Raw genomic sequence first — 25,793 nt, forward strand, 5'->3', positions numbered from 1 at the left:
TATGGCCATATTAGCACAAAATGAAAGCTATATTTTTGCCTTCTTGGTAAAGGGGTATACTCTACTGTTTGACATTCTAATCACTTGTCATCCTCAAGGCTCTTGACGTTGTTCAATTTCTCTCTTGCTCCATTTCATATTGATGGTATAAAGTGTGTGTGTGTATCTATATGCAGAAATGGTTAACTAAATGTTACAGCAAATTAATACAAAAGAACTGATGTGCTGATTGCTGAATAATCATCAAAAAGAAGAAACAAACATAAGAATGTAAAATCACTATAGGAAAACGTGTTACACAACTAAATTGAGCGACTTCTTTAACATAATGAATGAAGTTTCTGTGTATATACAATAGTAGAGTCAACTGTGCATGACACATTGTTTCTATGTAAACTATGCTACACCTTAACCTATGCACATTTTTTTTCTCGCAGATCCATCAATCCCCTTAACACAAAAAGACTAAATAAGGTAGGGTCCATAACTTGAGTCCCCCTTGGGGTTGGATATCTTAATCAGCATAGCAAGAACCTCCTTCATGTTAGGCCTAGCCTGTGGTGCATCAGTTGTGCACATCACCCCAATCCTTAGCAACTCACCCATCTCCTCAGCCCCACCAACAAGCCCAGAACCCATTAGCAAAAGCGGCACAGAACGACCCAACCCGCGATGTCGTCCATAACCCATAACACGCCTAGCCCACTCCACCAAACACTCTTCCCCTCCATCCACTGCTCTTCTTGCTGTTGCCAGCTCCATAACCAACACCCCAAAACTGTACACATCCCCTTTTGTAGTAGCCTGCCAAGTGTGTCCATATTCAGGTGCAACATAGCCCACAGTCCCAGCCACCATAGTACTCACATGACTCTCCCCAACATCAACCACTCTAGCAAGCCCAAAATCGGTAACCTTGGCCTTCCCATCTTTGTCTAGTAACACATTGCTAGCCTTCACATCTCTGTGAACAACAGAAGGGTAGCACTCGTGGTGCAAATAGATTAGTGCACGTGCCACATCAATTGCCACTTCTAGCCTCCTCCTCCATGTGAAACGTGTTCTATCAGTGACTAAATCCTCCAAGCTTCCACCTTCTATGTACTCATAAATCAGTATCTTCTCTGAACCATTTAGGCACCAACCGTAGAGTGTGACCAGGTTTGGATGTGGCCAACCAAAGCCATGACCACTCAGAACCTCCATTTCAGCCTTGAATTCCTTCTCACCCTCAAGACCTTCCCTTTGAAGCTTCTTCACTGCCACTTGTCTGCCATCTGAAAACACTCCCTTGTACACTGTTCCAAACCCTCCTTTTCCTATAACTCTGTCCTCTGAGAAGCTGCTAGTTGCTTTCAGAATGTCGGCATGTGTGAAAACTGTCTTGTTCAGACGGATAACCTTAACTGTGTCAGACATCCATGATGAGGATCCGGAGCTGCTGGAATCATGCCATTGTTTTGTATCCCTCAAGAGGTATCTTGGTTCCTCTGAAGGGCTTTTCACCGATACACAGACTAGGATCGTAAGAAGCCCGAATACTGCAAAAACCAGTGTTATAACTATACACACCAAAAACACAGACAGTCTTGTGGACTTTTTATGCTCTTTGGGAGAGGTGGTGTTTGTATGATTGGTAACGTTATCGATAAACTCGGGAAGGATCAAAAGGGGGTTGCCTAAATATGAATTTTGCTCAAAGGTAGCAAACTGTCGTGTTGATGGAACCACACCGGATATTAGGGGGTTGTATGAGATGTTGAACTTGTTAAGCTCTGTCAAGTTGTTCAAACTTGTGGGAAAGGTCCCAGAGAAATTGTTGTATGACAAGTCAAGATTCATCAAGCACTTCAAGCTGCCAATTTCTTCGGGAATTTCACCTGAAAACTGGTTACTTGTGATGTTTAGCACCACAATGGGAATACTTGCAATCTCTGGAGGGAACTTCCCAGAGAAGTTGTTGAACCCCAAGTGCATCATGCTGAAGTTCACCATTGTCCCAATCTCTGAAGGGATTTCACCACTGAGCTGGTTTGAACTTAGCTGAATATACCCGGATATCTGAGTTCTGCGAATTCTTTCACCAGGCGTGCAAATCTGGAAAACACCATATCCTTTGAGCAATTTGTCCCAAAGCTCTCTACAAGTTTTCCTGGTTAAGAGGCTATACACAAAGCTGAATGGAGGGTAATCTGCAGGTATCCATCTCCTCATTGCTAAGCATTCACCAGATCCAGCAGCCATTTGATAGTTTCGCCTATTCGATTCAAATGTGGTCGTGGCATTCCTTCCAATTTTGGACAGTTCAGAAGGCAAACTTCCAGAGAGCTTATTGTTGGCAAGGTTTAGCCATAACAAGCTTGAACAGTTTCCCAACTCCAGAGGGATTTCTCCGGTTAAAGAATTGTCTGCAAGCATCAACCATAAGAGGGAGCTCAAGTTTCCAAGGCTTGAGGGTATAGGCCCACTCAAATTGTTGAAGGCAAGGTCAAGGGCTTGAAGTTGGGTAATGTTTCCGAATTCAGGTGGAATGGATCCACTGAATTGGTTGTAGGATAACATTAGAAACTTCAGACTTGTCATTTGAGAAATCTCAACAGGTAGTGGACCTGAAAAGTTATTGTAGCTTAGGTCTAACCGCCAAATGTTTGGTAATGTGAGAATTCCTGAGGATATCAATCCTCCACTGTAATTATTTGAGTGCAACAGAAGAAAGCTTACTTGCTTAAATTTGCCAAATATCTTTGGTATGTCCCCACCAAATTGGTTTCTGCTCAAATCCAAGAAGGACAAATTGGTCAAGTTCAGAAGGGCCTCAGGAATATCTCTTGAAAAGCTGTTGTTTCCCAGGTACAATGCTTTAAGGCCTGAAATGGACCCTATTTCAATGGGAATAGTCCCAGTAAGATTGTTACTAGAAAGATTCAGACTGGTTAAATTCTTGCAGTTAGCAACCCCCTTAGGTGCCTCACCAACAAATCCATTTTGTGAAAGGTCTAGTTCTTGAAGGCTACAATTCAAAGGAAAAGCTTCCAAAGGAATAGTCCCATTTAGATGGTTCTCGGCAACATAAAACTCATTGAGCCTCGCAAACTTCATCCATATGCTTCCACTCAGATTGTTGGTGCTCAAATCCAAGTACTGCAACTTTACACATTGATCAAAGCAGCTTTCAATCCTACCAGTCAATTTATTACCTGAGACATTCGCAATGACTAAATTGGCACAAATGGCAGGAAAATTCAACCCAATATCCCCATAAAATCTGTTATTTGACAAGTCCAATGTGCACAAGCTTATCAATCCAGTCAAGTTCAGCTCCCCTTCAAGAATATTATGTGATAGGTTGAGATGCACGAGCTTGTGGCAGTGCCTCAAGTCCTCAGGAATCTCATCAGAGAGCGTGTTCTGAGAGAGATCAAGATGTGTGAGTTCAGTGAGCTGCGAGAAATTCTTAAATATCTCACCAGTGATGTCACTATTAGAAAGGTCTATGCCAACCACCCTCTTCGTAGCACTGCATGAAATTCCTTTCCATTCACAAGGATTGGAGCTATTGGTGTTCCAATATATGTACCCTCCTCTGTCTGCAAGAATTTTGCTGTCCAGGTACAATTTCAGCTTCAGCAGAACCTCTTTGTCTTTGTCCAAAGATTCCCCTACAACAGCTTTACCTGCCAAAACCAAACACAAAAGCAAAAAAAAAAAAATCCTCGGTAAACACAAAGACACAAGTTTATAACTGTATAACAGAATCGCCAACCTTTGAACACTGAATAAAATAATACTAATTCTCAAGAGTACAATAGAGCAAAAGAATGATTACCTGAAAGAAGGATCCAGAAAAAGAATAAGAGTAAGCCACAAGAATGTGTTTCCTGCTCTGACATTTATGTTGCTGCTTGGAGTATCTCTTTCCTTCTTTTGCTTCTTCTCTTGTTTTTCTTTATTGATCAAAACTCATGTGCTGATGGTTCACAGAATAAAATAAGAGTTACTACTCAAGAAAAAGAGGAAATTGAAGCCACTGGGGAGCGTGTTGGACTGGGAGGTATAGCAGCAGGGAGACAAAAATGGAACTCAGAACACGAAGCTTCACTTGCATTATATGTTTACTTTTACTCGTTGAAGATACGTGTGTTCAGGTCTCAGGAATAATTGTAATTTAATGAATGGTGGCTACGTATGATTATGTAAAAACAAAATAAGTTGCATGGATCTACTTGGGTGCATTTATTTATTCAAGGATTCACATTTCTGAATGGAAGCATAAGGAAAAAGATAAAGAAGCTCACGTTTTGGAGGAGCCAGAGAGACCGGTCGAGCCTCCCTTGCTGACCGGTTCGGAGAAAATTGGCCCGCACGGCTTTCAGTTTGACCTGTGACTAAACAAAGTTACAAGACAGACATGGTTTACGCAATTACCAATGTTGGTAGATAGATTAGGTTGTTGTATACATGATCAAAGGCAAAAAGGACACGAGAAATTGGCCTTTACTTACTTTTTGCACAATATATTTCTACATTTTATAAAATGTTTATGACATGTTACGTGAATAATATATATAATTTAAAGAGTATTGTGGCTTAAGCAAGGTAGAAACTAGACCGCCGTTAGTAGATGCGTTTTTGTGAATTTCGTGGAAAATTTGGCAACGATATACGGGGACAGCATCTGTGAATAAGGCTAGGGAGTTGCTAAGAAGGCCCCTGAATTTAGATACCAGTTGAATCAAATTCAAAGTGGTTAAAAATGGTGTATCGTATAATGTCGTTTGGATAGCCATAAATGTCATGTTCGTGATGGCAAGTAAATGCGAACGGATACAAGTAAAGCCAAAGGAACCTCATACCATACCACAACAATTTTGGTAATGCTATCCATATTAGCCTCGGGTACCAACAAACTACATTAGCGTTTTTAATGTTTAATTTTCAGTTTTTTCATCAACACATTTTTAATGGTTTTTGTTCCGTCGTTGTTTCCTTCCCACCAAAAAGTGCTATATCAAGAAATCCAATCCATTATAATTAAGCTCTTATAAATACAACACTATTATATGATATAGGCATTTATTATCAAAAAATTATTCAAGTAGAATATTTATTGACTTGAACATTGAAATACCTTCCGCATATATCCAATTTTTTTTATGGAGTTTTAACTTTGTTATAGAGTTCATTTCGATTTCATCTTGAACTTCAGCGTAATCCAATTCAGATAGACCATTTTACATATATCATTTCGGCCAAGCATCAACTTAGTCTATTTCAGTTGGGTTTATGTGTTAACTTAGTTCATTCTAGATTCATTAACTCTGTCCATTTCAAATGACAAATACATCTTCCTATCCGATGCGGATAGAACTGTTTTGAATAATATGATATATTCTTTGCAATTTTATTATAATATAAGTTGTGTTTCGATGACCAACATGAGTTTGAATTCTAAAACAATATCTTTACATATGTAAGAATAAGATTATGTATGATGACTCTATCTCGTACCTTTCCATAGTGACGAATTTTTAACATCGTAGTACTATAGCTTTTTATTATAATATTTAAAATTAAAAATGTATTAAATACGTAATAATTTTTTAGGATAACTTCTGCTATTAGATTAAGGAAAAAAAAAGTATACATGACAAGAAAATCTGTATCCGTGAGTATCCGTCCAAATTTATCTCGACTTTAATAGATAATATCTGAGTTGATCAGGTATAGGTTTGGGTTCGGGTTTTCCCCGATAACCAAAAGTCGGGTACGGGTATGGGATTCTACATTCGCCCCGTCCCCGACCCCAAACTTGTCCGACCACTTAAAATTTTTAAAATTTTTGCATAATTTAATCAAAAGGTTTAGAACTTTTATTACTAGTTAATTTTATTTTAGAATTTTTACATAATTTAATATTCTTTTCTTAACGATTTTGGTAGATACATATGATATAATAAATTTATTGACATATAAGTAATTAAAAATAAATGTTTAAAAATGACTAATCATTTTTTGAAAATATAACTCGTTAGCTAGCTTTGGACATCGGTTGCATGATAGAGTTTATGAATCAAGATTTCCTGTCCCTTTTTTCTGTCTCATTCCCTTTTCTCCCAATTAGAAAGTGATACGGCAATTAAAAATTCTACCTCTCTTTTAATTAGGCCTCATTGAAGATTAATGTTGTTTGTGACTTATTTCATTCTTCCCTCCACATTCTCCATTAAACATGTTCGCCTTATTTCTCTTTTACGGATTGTTAGCTGCATTAAAATTTATTCAACAAAAAGAAAGCTGCATTAAAATTTATTCAACAAAAAAAAAAGCTGCATTAAATATTTAGGTTTGTATTGAAGGGAACTGTCAGTAATAATTGGATTACACAAGAAAAAAAAAATTGGATTTGCATTAAGGAAATCCCTTGTCCAGTTGTCCTGCAACCTTGCTTGCTAAAACATGATGATTACCCACCCCATGTACCATTGAAATTGAACATGCTCACGACTTGTTCGATCAAATGTCCCTTAAAAAAACAATTTCTTTGAAGTAATATGGTTCTCGGGTTTTCACAAAATTAACCACAAACTCTGGTAGGTCATACCAGTATTTCATCAAATATTTTATTATTTCTTCTTGTAATGCATGAAAACAAATTGAAGGTTTCAGGGTACCAAATTTGTTGTCAAAGAAACGTAGGGACTAGGGAGAAGAGGGAAGGAGAACATGTTAATGGAAAACGTTATGAGAATTAATGAAATACGTTACAAACGACGTCATGGATATATCTTCCCTGAAACCTAATTAAAATGAGGTAGACTTTTGAATTGACGTGTCCCTTTCTAATTTGATACAGAGCTTACAACCAAAAGGAAACAAGAAAGCATTTGATACAGAGCTTACAACCATACATTTTTTTGCTTTACGTAAATTTGATGTTAAAATGTATATTTTACTAGAATTACTTGATATTTTTCACAAATTAGTATAGAATTAAACTTTTAACTTAGCTGCCATACTCTAATTTTAAAAACCAAGTTGCTATCGATTGAGCTATAAGATCATTAGCATTTTAATTTCAATTTATCAGCATGTAAAATGTATGAAAAATACAATATAATTTCAAAATTTTAGTTCTAATTTCATTGTCATGATGTATCATCTCTATATATTTAATAACAAGCATTTTTTGTCACCATAATTTTAAAATTATTTATATACACAATCTAGTTATTCAAATCTATTGCGCCAACATAATTATTCTAAAATATAATGCTAAAAGTACTTGACTTCAGTATTTGTTTTCTTCCTTAAATCAAATGTATGCATAAACTAAAATAATTAAAAAGGTTGTCACCAAAACAAAATAAAAAGTAATTAATTCAAGTAATCATCTGACATTAAAAATTTTAATTAACCAATTTTGAAATTAAATGTTACCTAAACTAGTTTTCCTTCATATTAGATTAGATTTTAGATTTTAGATTTTGTCTTTAACTAAATATAAGAAAAAGTTACATATTATTTAACTATCCCTTACATATGCTAATGAGTCAGATTATTTGTTCATATCTCGACTTAGTTTTGGATTAGCCTGCAAGTTGGTCTAATTTTGAATTACCTACTTTATCAACATTAAACAAATTAAAAATAAAGTATGTCTGGTTTATTTCATATGTTTATAAGAAATTATTTTTTATTTAATATATTTGATAGATCCTATAAATATAATAAATTTTGATTTTAATCAAAATAAATTTTTGTTAGTTTTAAATTCATAAATTTTAAAATTCATAGAAATAGTTAAACTTGATTTTCGTCCCTGTATTTTTCAAATCCAAAATTTAGTTATCTAATTTTTCAAAATATGTAAATTTAGTCTCTCTTCATGTTTAAACTTAATATTTAATGGAGATTTTTTACCAGCACAAAATTTAAAAAAAATCTAAATTTACATATTTTTGAAAGATGAAAAATTAAATTTATCCATTTAAAATAGGCTAGATGAAAATATTTGAGAATTCATTTATGTAAAAATTTTAGTATGTTTTTCATCCTCACAGAGTTAAAATATATCATTTTTTGGCTCAAATGAAACTTAGATAAATCAGAAGTTATGATAATATTTTTTTTACATTGGTTTGCATTACCAATATGATGTTTTTTACATTTTACATTTGTTATGCATATAACTGATGTAAAAAAAACAATACATGTAGGTTCAAAAATTTGAACCTTATTCCAGGTCTAAAAATAACACATTTCAATTCTATGAAAATAAAAACTATATCAAAAATTTTGTAAAAAGGATGAATTTCAAATATTTGCATATTTAGAAAAACATATTTTTTCTTAAAAATATAAGAACAAAAACATCATAGTTAAGTGGATGCTCTTTCTTTAGCTAATTTTTTTTATAACTTGAGAAGCATTTAAATATATAATTAAGTGTCAAATTGTAAACAAAAAAATGATAATGACAAATATCTTTAGTATTAACTTGATTTTTTTCTTTATCTGGAGAAGTTTTTTAAAATTTAATAATGATAATATATCATTATATTTTTTAGAGTAAGTGATGCTCTTTCTTTAGCCATTAATATATATAACTACTAAATAATTATGTTTTTCGTTTGTTATTATAAAAATACATGTTTATAAAAAGAATAGTGATGACTGATGATGAGCCTAAACGGAAAGAATTAATAAAGACAATTTTTTTTAGCCAATATAAAGACAAATATTCAATGTACTGGAACAAGATTGTAATAGTTTTGGCCGCGCCCGTGTCCAGCCAAGGGTATAAGACATGTGAGGACCTTCTTTAAATTCATGATTTGACAATTGTCATGCACGTGGTATTTTTTCAAAAAATATTAAAGTGGTTCAACTTTAGTTAATCTGTAATCTAACTGGTATTAATTAAATAATATTTTTAGGAAAATATATAATCTATGAAATAATATGTAAAAAAAAATAAAATCAAACTACCATAACCTCATCACACAGGAAAAACTACAAATACAACAAAAATTACAACCGCAGGTCACATAAATGAAACCCTGTACACGTCTAACTATCCAGTTTACCCTAAGTCTAACTATTCATGAGATATATTGATCAAACAAGCAAGGCATACGTACAGGTATGTCATGGAGAAATTATTGGATATTATTGATCCTCCTGGAATACTATATGTTTATAGTCTTAGATCAATTTTTATGAAATACATATTCAAGTTTTTAATTTATGAAAAGAAATATTTAGTTGTGTAGCATATGAAAATTAATTGAGATTATAAATAATACCTAACCATTCGGGTCTCTCAGTTGCAATTGTAAGTTGCAGAATTAATTCAACGGCAGCAAGCTTGCATGGTTCACACGGTGATAGTAGCTAGACTTGTCATTGCAATTGGAATTTCAGCAAACAGTACTCAAAGCTTGGTGATACTGAGTCACGTCCCAGAAATTTCACAATGATGTGCTGTAGAAGTGTGGATCACCAAAACAGTAACTATGAAAATAAATAAATAAAACAAAACGTCTTTATTTTATTTTATTTTTTGGAGAAGTAAAACAACGTCTTTTTTTTTAAGAGGTAAAGCAACGTCTTTATTTAACCTGTTGCAAACTGGAAAGCATCGATTTTTAGTACTTTTTATCAGATTTTAATTGAGTCAATCCTCAATCGGTTCTCTGGTTTAATGGACAGGATAAAAAACTAATTTACCAAATTTTTGGGTCGAATCAATTAGTCCAATTCATTTTTTTTTAAAGAGGGTCCAATTCAATTTTCAATATAGTCATTATAAATAAATATGATGAACTTTTTTTTATCCTTGATAATTTTTTGTTAGTTATAATTTGCTATAATAAAAAAATCTAAAATAATCCATACCATCATTTAAGAATGATGTTATGTTACATTAATAACTACTTTGAAATAATATATACCAAGACATGCCTAGTTATATATGCCATATCTTCAATAAATATGATAAGAATAATTTTTAAAATATTTAGGCTTAAATGTAATTTTATTTAATTCATAATTTTCATTGATTCATATAGATTACATTTTAAAAAATTCACTATTTTGATTTAATTATCAATTTTGTTTATATTTTATTTTTTTATTTTGGTCTAATTAAATCTTTGATCTAATATATTCATTTAACGTATCATTAATAAATAATTTAATTAATTAAAATATAAAAATAAATGTAACAAAATTATAAATTAAACCAAAATTATAAATTTTCTATAAAAAAAATCAAATATTTATATTTTAAAATAGGATACAAAAATTGCAAATTTGACAAAATAGAAGAAATAATGTTGTATCTAAGCCAAACATTTAAAATTTATAACACAATTTTTTCAACAGAATAATAAAACTAATGATTTGTTTGATTTTTTGGTTCCAATAATGTTATAACTCTTTATGCAGAACATTATACAACTAGCAATATTGGTTCATTGAGTAACGACGAACGTGCCAACCTCCGTCACATTCTTGGATTTGGCTTTACGGCAAAGTTTAATATATATATATATATATATATATATATATATATATATATATATATAGCAATGGAGTGAGAGTGAGGACCATCTGATATATATTTATGCAATTTTATCCTTTGGACAATTATATGAAAATCTTATATGTTGGATTGTTATTATCATATTACGATGCTTCTGTTGAGATCATCTTGCCCAGTTTTTTAACAAAAATATAAAATTAGAGTCAAACTATATATAACAATGATTATTAATTGCCATTATCAAATACTAGTACTTTAATTTGTGCATTGGATAAGATAAATATTTAATTTATACAACTATAATTTATAATAAATAAATATTTCTAAATGTATAGACTATATTATAATTAAAGTATTAATAAATAATTTTTTTAATATATAAATTATATTTTAGATTTATATGATAAATAATTTATGTTATCATATATTGTTTTCAATTATTGATAATTTCATAAAAGAAAAATCAAATTTAAGTTAGAACTTGACAATGATAAATTAAAAGAGATAAAAAGAAAAGCTACAGATTATTATTAAAAATTAGTCTCTATTTTATCCAATTTATAGTCCCTTTTCACAATTTGAAATAAAAAAGTAAAAAATTTGATGAGTAAGTTCCGGAACTAAATATTTTTTATAAAGTTCAAAAAGACTAAATTATACGAGAATGAAAAACAAAATATAACAAAATTATAAAAGACAAAATATATTTTATCCTATATAATAATATCATTTACGTGGATGTTGAATAATATGGAAAGAACAATATATAATAGTGTATAATTTAGGTAGACCATTCTGTTATGTTTTTTTTATTAATTAAGTTTTAAATTTTTAGATTTTAGTTTTAGTCCCTTAAATATATTTAATAACTTTTAATCCGTTATTAATTTTTTTCTCAGTATTTTTAGTCCTCGTTTATTTTTGTTGCTCATAATTAGTCTTACTATAAAATAAATGAGAGACGGAGTAAAAATGCTAGTTTTGAAAAAATATAAATAAATGAGAAACTAAAAATAAATAAATAAAAAATTTAGAAAGACTAAAAATGCTAGCATAAAATTAATAGAGGACTAAAAGTTATTAATTTTTTTTAGGAAATAAAAATTAGAATTTAAAAAAGTTGAAAGACTAAAAATTTAATTAATTATTTTAAAAAAATAGTCTCTTAACTTTTTTAGATTCTAATTTTTAATCTCTCAATTTTTTTACAACTTTCAATACTTCATTAATCTTTCATTAATATTTTTAGTGCATGCAATTTTTTTCTTCATTTTTAGTCTCTCGTTTAATTTTATTGTTTAAATTAGTTCCAAAGAATAAAAGAATCAAAAAAATGAGAAAAAAATATTATCTAATTTTGAACAATAAAAATAAACAAAAGACTAAAAAACAAATAAATAATTTAGAAGACTAAAAATGTTGACGGAAAAATATAACAAGATTAAAAGTTGCCAATTTTTTTTAAGGGACTTCAAACTAAAATTTTAAAAAGTTGAAAGAAAAAAATTAATTAACTCTAATCTAAACTATGAATTTGGCCAGGTGAGTACTTCTTAACCGAACTTTGTTTACTAATAATCAGATTAAGTCAATGATTTAGGTTGTATTAATCCCTGTTTAGCTAGAGCTCACACTCGTTCTTCTACCTCTAACTACATTTAAAACACATGAGTATATTTCATCCTCTTGCTTTTAAAAGCAAAATAAAATAAAACTTCCCCATTCCTCGTTATTTTTCTCTTGGTTAATTATCACTTTTTTCTTGCAAGCTAGCTTCAATTGGAAATATTGCACGCAAGCAAGTGCCCAGATCTCAAACCACCCAACTTGTAATAATGTGTAAAGGCTAAATTATTTTGTTGCACAAAATTTTTTATCCTCATCATGATTTAGGAATTTATGGTTTTTACTGGTCAAAGTCATAATATAAGACAAATATCTTTCAATAAAAAAAATAAAAAAAAATCTATTGACCAAACAGAAAATTCCTAATTAGCCCCACCGCGCCCTAATTATTATCATAATCAAGTGAACTTACTACCATTAATTGGATAACATGGCATTTAATTATGTAGTTCATTTTCCACTTTTGTTGTTTCAAACATACATATTCGTCACCCATTTCATTACATACAAGGTGCAAATTTTTAAATGGTTGGAAGAAGCAAAATCTGATTAGTTAACCTCCAACCAGGTCAACCATTATGGTCCTAACCAAACTTTAGTACCAAACCAAGCAGCGTTGTTCCCATGGATCATGTGTAATTTTAAGAAAATGTTAACAAACACATTATTTAATACAGTACACTTTTTATTAATAATTAAAAATTTTAAAAAAAAACTGAGTCTCATTCCATATTTAATGAACCACTCTTATAATTTGGTAATTCTCAACAAATTTCAGCCCAAATAATAGAGAGTGTATTTTAATAGTCCTCTAATCATAAATAAATAATTGAATTACGTGTTTGACAAAAGTTTCACGCTATCAATAGGCTTTTATTTATTAATTTAAAAGAATCAAGTAACCCACGAATATTATCAGAAAAGCATTTTCTTGGTCAAAATTCACGTTAGATATATTGCTACGTGAATATTTATTTTCTTACGATAAACAATCTTGGTCGGCTCACGTGCATCAAAATTTAGACCAACTGGATTCCCTGAAGAAAAAATACGCGTCGTACCTTTGAGGTTCAAGTTCAACAGCATCAAAAGAAGTAGATGCTTTTGATAAAAGAGTGTTTATAAATTGGATTAGATCGATATTAAGTGGAAAATAATTCAACTTAATTACTTAAGTTTTTTTACCATTTAATCATTTTTATTTTAAATCATATTAATCCAATCTAATTTATATTTGAATAGGATTGTATCAGTTTTTGTTTTAAAAAATAGTCTACAAATATTCAAATAAATAATGGAATATACAAATTAATTCAACATCAAATATCATTTTTCATATAAAACTCATAATGTAGTTCAATTTATACATTTAAATTGTTTTTTTAAAAGGACAAATACTTTATTAAAAGAAGTTGATGCAACGAAACGGGAAGGACAATGGAAACAAGGTTCAACGTCTAGTTAATTCTTAAGAATACCGAGAAATGAGAATTGAAAAAAAAATTCTCAAATTTTATCCAATCAAAGTTTGTCGTCATAAGGAGGCTTAGATACATATAAATAGAAAGGTACTAATGCGTTAGAATCCTAAAACAAGAAATAATAAAATGGCAAAAAGACCCTTACATAACGAAAATAGCAAAAATATGCCCTAAAAATAAGAAAAGATAAAATTGTCATTTTAATCCCTTAAACAATGGAATTTGGCAAAAGTATCGACCGTGCATAGCTTGAAGGAATGCGGTCTTGCTTAGAAGGTTATTTCCATGCAAAAAAATATACTCATTCGTAAAAAAATGGGTATAGTTGACTTTTTGGATCAACTCTATTGGTCAACCCTGCATTGCATCAGAAGTATTTGTATGACGTATATATTCAAATTATAAGTTAAATTTAATTTTGCAATCTTTTAAAGAACAAATACAAAATTGATAGTAATTTTTTTGTTCATAAAATTCTTCAATATATCACCATGTAACTGCTTATTGAATAATCTTGCAAGACAAATTAAATCCAAATAGATTGATTTTCAAAAAAATAAAATCCAATATAACTATAAATAATAAAAAAATTAGTTTTTGATTTAGTTATTACAGTTTATACAGTGAATCAATTTATGAAGATGATTACTTTTAATTTAAACCATCAAACGTACCACATTCCAGAAAAAAAAGAATCAAATGTATAGGTATAGGATTATTATAACTTAACTAGTTAACTAGTGATATTGAATTCAAATTTTAAATATACACTTACATTAAATACAAGAATTATAAGATTAGATCAATGAAGAGAGAAGGAAAACGAGAGGTTTTGAGTTTGAATCTTTCATAATAACAAATGAATAACAAACATTGATTTTTTTTAAAAATAATTACATTAAATACTTAAAGAAAATTTTATTCGCCATAATAATCTTATTTTGTTCAAGTATATATAGCTTTTACGAAAGACATTTGTTGCCTATATACCAAGAAAATTGGAACATACGATAGATTCGCACACGTGCAATGTAGTATTTATTGCATTAAATTGTTGACCTTCCAAATGTAGTTTTTCCTTTTTAAAACAAAGCATATAGACGAAATGGGTGCTTCTATAAAAGTTTGAAAAATATATTAGCTCCAGGCATTCATTAAATGAGTTCATAGACAAATATTGACTTCAAGATTTTCCCCCCTCTTTCGGGAACAATCTACTTTGATCTTTGAAGAGTGAAATCTGAAATGTCGTAGATGAATGCAGAAATTGATTAAACTGGTCTATTGTGTTCAGTTAACCAGCACACGCTTGTGGAAAATGAAGACCAAAAGTCCATGTAATGCAACATGCCGCTTATTTTGCCTTTTCTTGTCAGATAGGGACCAAAGACGAGGAATGCAAAACGTGTCTTTAACAGTATATGCAATATTTTATCTCAGGAAACAATTTTAGATTTTTCATTGGACAATTCTACGTGGGTAAAACATCCCAAACTCGAAACTTAGACCTACATGAGATCAAATGGCTATCATGATTGGAACCTATAAAAGATTCTAGATTCAATATATCATTAAAAAGAACAAAAAAATGAAATGCATTAATAATTCTTTTCACTGCGTAACTCTATTTTTAAGAATGTCTAAGATAATTTTCCATCCTTCCAATATTCATGGGTGGTACTTTTTTTTGGGAGGGGACCGGGTATTAAGGATGTTATGTGTTCCCATTAACTAGGCCATCCCAGTTTGTCCATGAGAACTGAGCCCAACCGTTCTATCAAGTTGTTGTTTTTATCATTGGGCCAACTAAACCCAAACCAGCTCTTATCATCAGCATTCTTGTGTTTCCATACCACACCAGAAACAATTGGATCATAGCCGCAGAGGCCTTTTAGGATAATTGTAACACATGCATAAACAAAAAATAATAAGGAATGTTATTCATACTCGCTCCGACACTCTACTAGCTGAATTATTGGAAATTATCAAATTTTTAGTCGGTCTCATTTTTAAATCAGAAGAGATCATTGACCTCATCAAAATTGGTGATTTTCAATAAAAGTCAATCATAAGAAGAATATTAGAAAGAAAGTGTCAGCGAAAATATCTCTACTATTTTTTAAAACGAATTACTACCCATAAAAAGAAAAATGAGAAGAATTGATTGAGCAAAAAATCGTATCTATGTAATATTACACAAACAAAGACCATGTTTCAGTAATAAACAGTGAGAATAAATAAATGATATATATGATGTACAAACAATGTAGAAAAGAATTTGATTAATAAACTAGTTGGGTTCCATAGTTATAGTAAAATTTGCATTAGCCAGTTAGTAGTTAAACGCACTAGGATCGACCTAGTGGTTTGTTTGCAAAAAGTTTTAAGTTCTATTTCCATTGTCGTTATTTTACAACAAAAAAGATGGCTTGCAATTGAATAAAAAAAAATTCACAGCATATAATCTTTTAGAATCACCAAAAGAGTGCATGCATCTTTCAGTGTGTACTGATACTATTGCTAGAAATTATAATCCGGACGTCAATCACGTATCATTGTTCATATATACCTTAAACATATTACTGTCTTCAGATAAGAATATTGCAATATAAAATAAGACCAAACCTCTGATCCCATAGCTAGACACAATAATTTTTTTTAGGAACACTGAAAAAATGTAATTAACAAGTAACAACTTACATGTGAGTTAGACTTTCACAACTACATAGGTTCCAGGTGTTCCATATGATGAGGAAGGACTAAATGGTTTAGGGGTAGATTCCTCCCTAAGTGCAGTGCAGTAAGAGCAGCCCTCCTTCTCTGCATATGTTCCCTATGTCTCCTTATTTTGTCCTCTAACGCTGCTTTAGCATTCTCAGCAAACTCAGCCTTGCTTAGAGCCTGTTCTCCACGTGCCCTCAACTCAGAAATCTTCCCTGATGCATTCTCTAGCTCCTTTTCCATCAATGCTAACTCTGAAAATCTTTTAACTTCACCTACTGATCCTTGAGCTCCATTTCTGCTTGTGACATGGTCATTGTTATTCTCACTATTTCTCTCCTCAGCTTCTGCCTTTGAGTGATCAACTTTGGAAACTTCAGTAACTTGTCCATTCTTGTGAGCCAACCTATGTTCCTGAAACTGAGATTTCAGCAATGCAATTTCCACCTGTGCTTCAATGTCACTGTCCTTGTTCATTAGTAATATTCAAGGAATTTATTTCTTCCTTTGCAACAGTGAGCTCTTGTTTTAACTGACTCAATTCCATTTCTAGTGTCTCAATGTACACATATTGGTCCATGATCTTTCTCTCCTTTAGCTCCATGTCAATGCTTAATTGGCCTGAGTCATTTACGAATTTGGGAGCAGAATCCTCAGATAAAACAAGTGTTTCAACCCGTGTAGACTTATCCATTGGTTGATTTTGTAATCCTTGTAGCATTTCTGCATGTTTTGTCATATCTTCTAGCTGCTGTTGTACTTGAGAAGTGGCTTTTGTTGCTAACTCAATTTTCTCTTCCTTCTCAGACAATGAGCCTGTTTGGATCTAAGGTTAGAAGTGCTTTTAAGAGCTTATCTACTGAAAAATGGTTTATATTTCTAGTAGAAAAGATGTCAAAAGTACTTATAACTTATATCCAAACAGACCCAATATAGCTAACTTCTCTTGCTCAGATTTAATAGCATCTAGTTTTGAATCGTAAATAACTTCATTGAGCTCCTTCACTTGCTGCAGGAGTTCTTCTTTCTGTTCCTTTTCAGCCTCCAAGGCAGATTCCAATTGTTATACAATTTTCAAAGAGTTGAGTTCTGAATCTCTAGCAGCAACAAGTTCTGTTTCCTTGTTAATAAGCTCCCTTTGTGTGGCCTTCAATGCACTTAAAACATGTGAAAGCTGGTCCCGGACCTTTGCAGTAGTCTCCAAATTTTGATCAGCCATCTCTTTCATCTTGGATTCAAGTTCATCTTTGAGAGCTTTGCACTCTGAACATTCATTCACGTTCTTGTTTCTTTCGATGTCAGATTTCTTCAGCAGGGTAGACAACTCATTAATCATCTTTTGGTTGTGCTCCAGCTTAAGAAGTGCTTGCAAGTGAGCAGCATGCTTTGCTTCTAATTGTACCTTGCAATCGGCCAATTCCTTGGTCAACACCTCAAATTCTTTTTCACAATCACTCTGATCAACAAAATAAAAAGGGAAAATCATGAATTAAGATATCTATCTTCTCATGACCATTAACACCGACATTTCAATGTTACAATCTACATGAGTGAATGAGACTAATAATTGAATGTCACAATGTCAAGTGCATAGATACTGTATTTTGTATAGGAAACTAAAAAAAGATACTCTAACATGATCCGTTTAAAACTCTATTCCATACATATCTTAACCTTACTCCTCGCAGCTAGATATTTCTTCTGATCACTTTTATCTCCAAACAAAGAGACGGCATTCCGGACCGGTTCAATAGATTTAGTATCTATCTCACTACCCATGATTTTGCAAAACTGATCGAAGGTACAAGAAAGTCAAAATTAACACAAGAAGTGAAGTTGTATTAATGGGGATTAGCATTGCTGCGGATAACACAATGCTGTGAAGTTGTCATGGAGCATGGCTGTCGAAGAATTATTCCTCTTTGGTTCTTGGAATCGTCGGGTAGAATCAAGCATGTTTCCTAAGTGGTTTAGTGTGTTGTCTTGGAGTAACTCAGTTGTTGCAAAAATTGTTGGTTTATGCCGTTGCACTCCGAATTTCTACGTTTCCATGGAAATTAATTAATGCTTTTCCTGTTATTTTCTTATCGTCTCACGGGAAATTGTATATGGAGGGTGAGTGTAGCATTAATTCCTTGGTTTGTCCGTGATTAGTACTGTATTAATTAGTTTTTTAAAATTATTATTAAATATGTTAATTAAGAAAATTATTAACTTAAACATAGTATTTGATTAATTGATAAAACTGGAATTATTAATTAAGAATTTCTGTTACAAATTAAAATAAAAGTGATTTTGACAAAATAATTTAGTAACTATTTTTGGATTTTTTTTATTAAAAAGTACGTATAAGTTAATTTATATTTGTTTATAATTAAAAAAGTTACTTTTTTTTAATTGAACAAATGATTTTTGTGAAAATTAAACCTATTTAAAATAACTTATAATTTTAATAATATTTTAGATTCTTTTTAATTTGTCATTATTAAAAAAAAGCAGAATAAACACATGAAAAACTTTTAAAAGTAATTAAAAACACTCTAATGGATTGAATTATTCGTGTAATACATATTAAGAGATCCTTACTCTCATCTAGTGTAATTATAAAATTTGTTTTTTATTAGACAACTTCTTTTAGCGTGAAACTCTAGCTAGTATTAAATAAAGGCTAGTCGTTGTTACACCCTTTATTACTCCACCACCATTCCCTAACGAGGCTTGATAAAAGATGGATCCATATTTATCTAACGCCAGGTGCATAATTTTAACTCTAATTCTCTCTTTGAATGTTCTAGAACGTGCTATAATGTTGTATCATTAATGAATTTTATTAATCTAGGTTTATATTTAGAAAAATATTTAATTGGTATAAAAGCCTAAATCAATGCATTCTTGGCTTATCTTTTGTGTTTATGCCCTGAAACAAGTGTGTAAAACTTACTAATTAAATTCTAATTAAAAATATTATAATTAGTTTTTCTCATACAGAAGTTTGTAAAAACAATTATAACCATAAAATCACAGAAATTTACATTACAAGGCAAGCTAAGCTCCTAACTTACATATCACATTGAAGCAGTGGCCAAAACTAATACATTTTTTCAATAAGAATCTTTGTTTTCCAGTGTTTTGGTAACTGATTATTAGACTAGCTAATTATAAAAGCAAAGAGAGAAAGCTTAGGAGTATATTCTTATACAGTGGTGATGTTTTCACTTTCAGTAATTTTCTTGTAGTTTTTATTATACACACACACACTGAGTTGTCTGGCTTACCATCCAAGATAGAGACCCGTACTACAGTGTTTAAACTTTAAACATGATTTTTCTTCCTTTTATTAAGAGAAATTTAGAAGTGGAAAAGTAGAAGGAAAATGGATAAAGCTCTAACTAAACTGGGTAGCGCTTGGATCTCCAAGAAAGCCAAGGCAGAGATTTCCCACATAACCGATGACCTGTCAGTATGTGTCTTTTTTTGTGTCCGAAATTTTTCTTTTGTTTAGCAACATTTCTGAATGCTTTTGAGTTATCTCTATTTTGGGTAAATTAAATGACTTGACTTTGTACAAAATTGCTAGAACTAAAAGATTTGATGCAATACATTTGCAACTCTTTCTAGCTAGGACTCTCATACTCATATATATTACTTGCCTCTGTGTTCATTCTATAACACCCCATTGTTCCAGAAATTAGTGTGAACGTTATTGGTAATGACTAATGATAAGAGAGAGAAATGTCTGTTCTTCTCTTATGTCAAAATTTTGTTCAGAGCCACAAATTAACATCCAAAACTTGGTTTGGCCCTACACCTTGAAGAATATAAAATGATCAGTACTGTGAACAGTGAACCAAATTAAAGAGTAAAAAGAAATTGCAGTTCATAAGAGTCTATTTAGCATTTTGTTCTTCCTGTTTTTATGTAAATTGATTTGTTGCAGTGTAAACATTTTAATATTTTGTGTACAAGAATGTTTATACCGTGCTTGCAATTTCAGTCTCTCCCAAATACAGTCGAAGAGAAGGCAAAACTTTTTATCAACAAGCTCAAAGGTACCTACTACCTAGTATTTTCACAACATTTTGCACATATGTTTCGAGCATAAACAAGTTATGACTTGCAAAATGTTTACCTAGGCTTTCTTCTCTCGCTAAGCTAGAGCTAATAACATAAGTTATAAATTACTAACACATTCCTTTTTATTAATTAAAATTCACGTGAACTCTACTAGTTTGAGAATGAGATTGACAAATGAAAACTAGAATCCACATATTATGTGATATTCACATAAATTTTACCTCAATAAAAAAGAGTATGTAAAAAATAAATGTTAGAAAATGTTTCAGTAACATTTATCATTTTATCTTTCTTTTATAGCCTTGCTCGTATATGCACGATTGCTTCATATGCAAGTTAACATTTCAATTTCAAAATCCCCTATCACTACCCTATAATATTTTGCATTTCATTTACCCCTTTCTTCTCATGCAATTTTGGTATTTTTGAAAGAATTAGCCTAACTAATCTTTGCGTATCATCTCAAGCTATAAAGCTATGCGACTGGGTAACCGGTTGTTATCCCCTCAAATAATTACTCATTGTTTGATTCCTTTCATTTGGTGGCATCATGATTCTCAGATTGAAAACTTGAAATAACTGTATCTATTTTGTTTTTTCGAACTCAACTCTTCCTAAGGCTTGCATAATCTTAAATTAGCAATAATGATAAATGGCAATAACAAAGGTCAAGGTAGTTGGTTCAATTCTTACTAAAATACTGAAAAATTAACGATTAATATTTGTTGCTAAGAAAAAATAAAAAACTGAATTACATTTGACAAAGTCTTTAGTTCTGTTTTCTAATTAATAGGTAAAACCCAGAAAGCCTTGCCTGATCTCCTTCGAGAGTACAACCTTCCAACCGGTCTGTTCCCTCGCAACATAACAAGCTACGAATTTGATGCATCAAAGGGAAAGTTGATAGTGTACTTGTCCTCTCCGTGTGAGGTATGCTTCAAGGACTCATCCATTGTGAGGTATGCAAATCGTGTTAAAGGGTCATTATCAAAGGGGAAGCTCACTGTTATATATAGATGGAATGAAAACCAAGGTTCTTGTCTGGGTCAAGGTGACTAGTGTTGCTGTTGAGAGTTACAAGTCTGACAAAGTATGGTTCGCTACCATTGAGTAAGGGAATTTTTAGGGATTATTTTTTAAGAGAAGTTTTAAGAATTATAACGACTTCATTAAGTCATATATCTTATGCTAATATCATATATTGATTGTATATATCTTTCAATGTATTCCTTTTTATCTGTTTTTAAATTAAAAAAAAAACTAATATTTTTTAAAAAAGAAAGTACAAATATTTTAAAATAATTTTGTATCATGATATATAAATTATTTATTGTAAATCTAAAATAAAATTTCAACTGAGATTAGTTATTAATAAAATTTATGATACTCTATACCAATGTCATAATTTGAACAAATGTTTCATGTTGATAAATCTCATTTCTTTTTTAAAAATAAAATCATAAATAATTGAAAATGAAATATTGTCTTTGTTTGACTGTTTATTATTTAGAAAATTATTAATTTATTCAGGCTTTAATTACAAAAGGTGACTTTATTTATTTTCCATTCAAAATAAAAATGGTGAAAACAAAAATGTTTTTTGCATCTATTATTTTTATTTAAAAATTAAAATTCTTATATATAATAAATTAGTGTTTTAGCCAATTCAATACACATGATAAATATTAATTTATACTATTAAAATTTATAATAAATATGAAAAGTGTACAAATTTATATGTTCCTAATTATAGATGATTTAAGACTTAAATATTTTTTACATACCTATAATATATTCATTTTTCATTTTACCACCTAAAAAATATTTTTTTTATTGTACTTCATGACATTTTTAAAGTTTTGCTTTTGATCCTTACCATTAGTTTTGGTTTGTTAAGCGATAACATGACAAATTAACAAATTAATAAAGTATCACATTATCTATTAAATGATGAAATGATAGATTAACATAGTGACACATAATCATTTAATAAACTTAAATTAATAATAAGTACCACAAATAAAAGTTTAAAATTGTCAAATAGTAAAAAAAAATTAAGGTAGAAAACTGAAAAAAATATATTACAAATATGAAAAACATATTTAAGTTAATTATTTAACTATCAAATAATAATAATAATTAAAATGATTATTAAAAGTTGATCTTATATGTTCATAATTTTAGGATAATTTGTGCTAAAACAAATATAGAGAATAACAAGTTTATTTATTTTAAATGTAGGTGTTTGTTGTTGGGCCGAAGCCCATTAGTTTTAGCGTCCATCTAACGCAGTTGGGCAAGATCCAACGATTCAAAATGAAAAGGAAGAATATCTGAGAGTGAGATACAGAAAAGAAAAAGGAAACCCTAGCTGGATAGGTCAAACATCATCATGTCGGACGAAGAGCACCATTTCGAGTCCAAGGCAGACGCCGGTGCCTCCAAAACCTACCCTCAGCAAGCCGGTACCATTCGCAAGAACGGCTACATCGTCATCAAAGGACGCCCCTGCAAGGTGAAATCCCTTCTTCAATAATTTATTTCATTCCACTTCTTAGATCCACACTCTCTGCCCCTAATTTTTTTGGCTATTCGTTGAAACCTGCCATTGATTTATCTATGGTTGTTCTTTTTAATTATTATACATCTATATTTTGCTAACAGGTTGTGGAAGTTTCGACTTCCAAAACTGGAAAGCACGGTCACGCCAAGTGCCACTTTGTTGGAATTGATATTTTCACTGCCAAGAAACTTGAGGATATTGTGCCCTCTTCTCACAACTGTGATGTATGCATGCCGCTTAATTATTATTATTATTATTTTTTATAATTTTTCTCTCATTGTTTTCTTAATAGTAGCTTAATCTATACCATGTTTTTTCTATGTTGTTGCTATTTGTCTTTTCAGGTTCCTCATGTGAATCGTACTGATTACCAGCTCATTGATATTGCTGAGGATGGATTTGTGAGTTGGTGTTTCTGTTCCCAGTTTTCTTTTATTATTATAGATTAGTAATTAGCCCTTGCTTTTATGTTCTGAAATCTGAACAAGGGTTTGCTACTATTGTAGTTGAGTCTGCTTACTGAAAATGGGAACACCAAGGATGACCTCAAGCTTCCCACTGATGAGAGTCTGCTCACTCAGGTTGGCACAGTTCTAATGATTTTTTCCCCTTTTGGATTGACAAATATAGGTTGTTTTTTGTGTATATTTCGTCTGATTGGTTTGTATCATTGATTTCTCTTTGCAGATAAAGGATGGATTTGCTGAGGGCAAGGATCTTGTTGTGTCTGTCATGTCTGCTATGGGTGAGGAACAGATTTGCGCCCTGAAGGATATTGGGCCAAAGAACTAGCTTTTGGTGCTGGCAGCCTGTTGTTTCTATTTAAGCAAAGATCCTTTTGTAAGCCTTTATATTGGTTTGTTCAAGACCTGGCTTATGGCTTATAGATTCTAGTCAGACTAGTCTTAACAATGGTGTTTATGGATGTGGTCACAGAAACTATATCACATTTTTTCTGGTTTTCTATGCTGTCCTATGACTTTGTTATAAAGGAGGAGTCAAATGTGGGAAGGTTTTTTTTGGTATGATATGATGAGATTTTCATTGCCTGCATTGATGAAAACTTACATTCTAATGTCAAATTACACACAGCATTATCAGACCTGATGCAAATAAACCAATTGTGTATGACAGAATCAGACCCAATTCGTACTGTTGTACTTTTAGGTGAGCAATTATGATATTGATTTTGAATGATGCTTTTGCAACATGAATTTGGGTTAAAGTTGAGTTTTAAATGCGGCAAATTTTATTTGGTAACCTTCATATGAAAAGTATGTTATATGAAAATTTTAAACCGTCAAAGTTATAATTGTTCGCTTTGATCCGAAAGTAACTTTGGTTTTGGTTGAAAATAGTCAACAATTTTTTGACAAATCTACATTAGATATCACTTAACTAGTAACTTGGGTCAAAGTGAGTATTGTGTAAATTTAACCGTGATTCGTTCATCAATTTGTATTTTAGGTCATGCATGGTGTTGCAATTTGCAGCATCCATCAAAGTGTGCAAATTGAGTTCCTTTACCCAGAATCGTTTTGGGTGATGTCACATTTGGTTAATTGGGTTTTATTTCTATACCTTCTTGGTTTGAAAAAAAGTTAGTCTTTACTGTTTATTTATTTATTGGTATTCAAACAAATTTCTATACCTAAACATAAATCGTTTTATTAGAAATTATTTTCAACCAAGATCAAGTTTGTAAAACTGTTCGTCCATGCACTTTTTCAGCCGAAAATTTGTTCTGTTTATTTATAATGCAAACAAACACGCTTTAGTTAGTTTTATTATGAAAATTTGTCTGGTATGATTTCTATGTTGGGCTTGGTTCTAAGGTGGTTCTCGGCTTCTCGCCTCTACTTTTAAAGATCATTAGATGCAGCAAGCTGGTTTATATTGCATTATAAGGAGCTTAACATTAATTCTGTGGCAAATTCATCTGATTGCTGCCTTATAATTAATCTCTTTTTCGCAGTTGCTCTGTGTCGATCACCAATGATCTTGATTCATTGTTGTGGGATCAATTGACGATCAGCAATTTTCTTCTATTTGTGGCTGCTTGGTATAACAATGGCAGAGGCACGGAGTGTGGTTATTTCCTGTTACAGCAATGTCAATTTCATATAAATCATAATCGAGATTTGCAGTTCTGTTTATGCACAACACACTCACATATCTTGTAGTTATGTTATGGAGACTACAACTAGGGATAGAAATGAGTCGAATCACTTGTCAAGGGTCTATCTCGGCCTATTTAAGGCTAAGGTCAAACTCAAACTTTTTAAAAAGTTTTTTTAGATAAAAAGGTATAATAATAATAATAATAATTATTATTATTATCTATACCATTTTTGATAATACAACCAGATTAATACCTCTAAAGAAAGGAATGTTTTGCAAAAATATTTTCAGACAATTTAAATATTTTTATTTGGCTATATTAATATAAATAATCTCTAATTCATATATTTTTTAATATTATGAGTTTTTTTTTCATTTTCTTTTGATATACTTTGTGTTTAAATAACTTGAATTCAATATGATTTTGTTTATCAATTATTTTTGAATTTGTACATTATTTATACAAAATTTTATAAGTTTCTTTTTTTAGTTAATATTTTACTAGGTTTTAAAATAATTAATTGGTTAAATACATCTTTAAACATGCTTTTAAATAGTCGAACCTTTATGAAAAAAAGTCTATAACATCATTGTTATTCCTTACTTTTCATTAGATCGTCAAAAATTATTATTAAAAATTAATTTTCTCAAACTCTCTCGT

At 30.9% G+C, this 25,793-nt stretch overlaps 2 protein-coding genes and 1 pseudogene across 2 annotated transcripts; 2 read left to right on the top strand and 1 right to left on the bottom strand.

The window, feature by feature from the left end:
• Window positions 1-258: 258 nt before the first annotated feature.
• On the bottom strand, window positions 259-4,251 carry LOC114411830 (probable LRR receptor-like serine/threonine-protein kinase At1g74360). The gene is made up of 2 exons (XM_028375553.1): window positions 3,827-4,251; window positions 259-3,674 (listed from the first exon to the last, which is right to left on the bottom strand). Exons 1-2 carry the CDS (start codon window positions 3,888-3,890, stop codon window positions 466-468), a joined length of 3,273 nt encoding a protein of 1,090 aa, XP_028231354.1. The 5' UTR covers window positions 3,891-4,251; the 3' UTR covers window positions 259-465.
• Window positions 4,252-19,747: 15,496 nt separating this feature from the next.
• Window positions 19,748-21,562, top strand: LOC114413782 (annotated as a pseudogene).
• Window positions 21,563-22,706: 1,144 nt separating this feature from the next.
• Window positions 22,707-24,074, top strand: LOC114411831 (eukaryotic translation initiation factor 5A-2). Its single transcript, XM_028375554.1, has 5 exons — window positions 22,707-22,963; window positions 23,113-23,235; window positions 23,356-23,412; window positions 23,518-23,592; window positions 23,699-24,074. The coding sequence occupies exons 1-5, from the start codon at window positions 22,841-22,843 to the stop codon at window positions 23,801-23,803; spliced, it is 483 nt and encodes a 160-aa protein (XP_028231355.1). The 5' UTR covers window positions 22,707-22,840; the 3' UTR covers window positions 23,804-24,074.
• Window positions 24,075-25,793: the final 1,719 nt, after the last annotated feature.

Source organism: Glycine soja, chromosome 5, assembly GCF_004193775.1.
Source record: "Glycine soja cultivar W05 chromosome 5, ASM419377v2, whole genome shotgun sequence".
Taxonomy (NCBI): Eukaryota; Viridiplantae; Streptophyta; class Magnoliopsida; order Fabales; family Fabaceae; genus Glycine; species Glycine soja.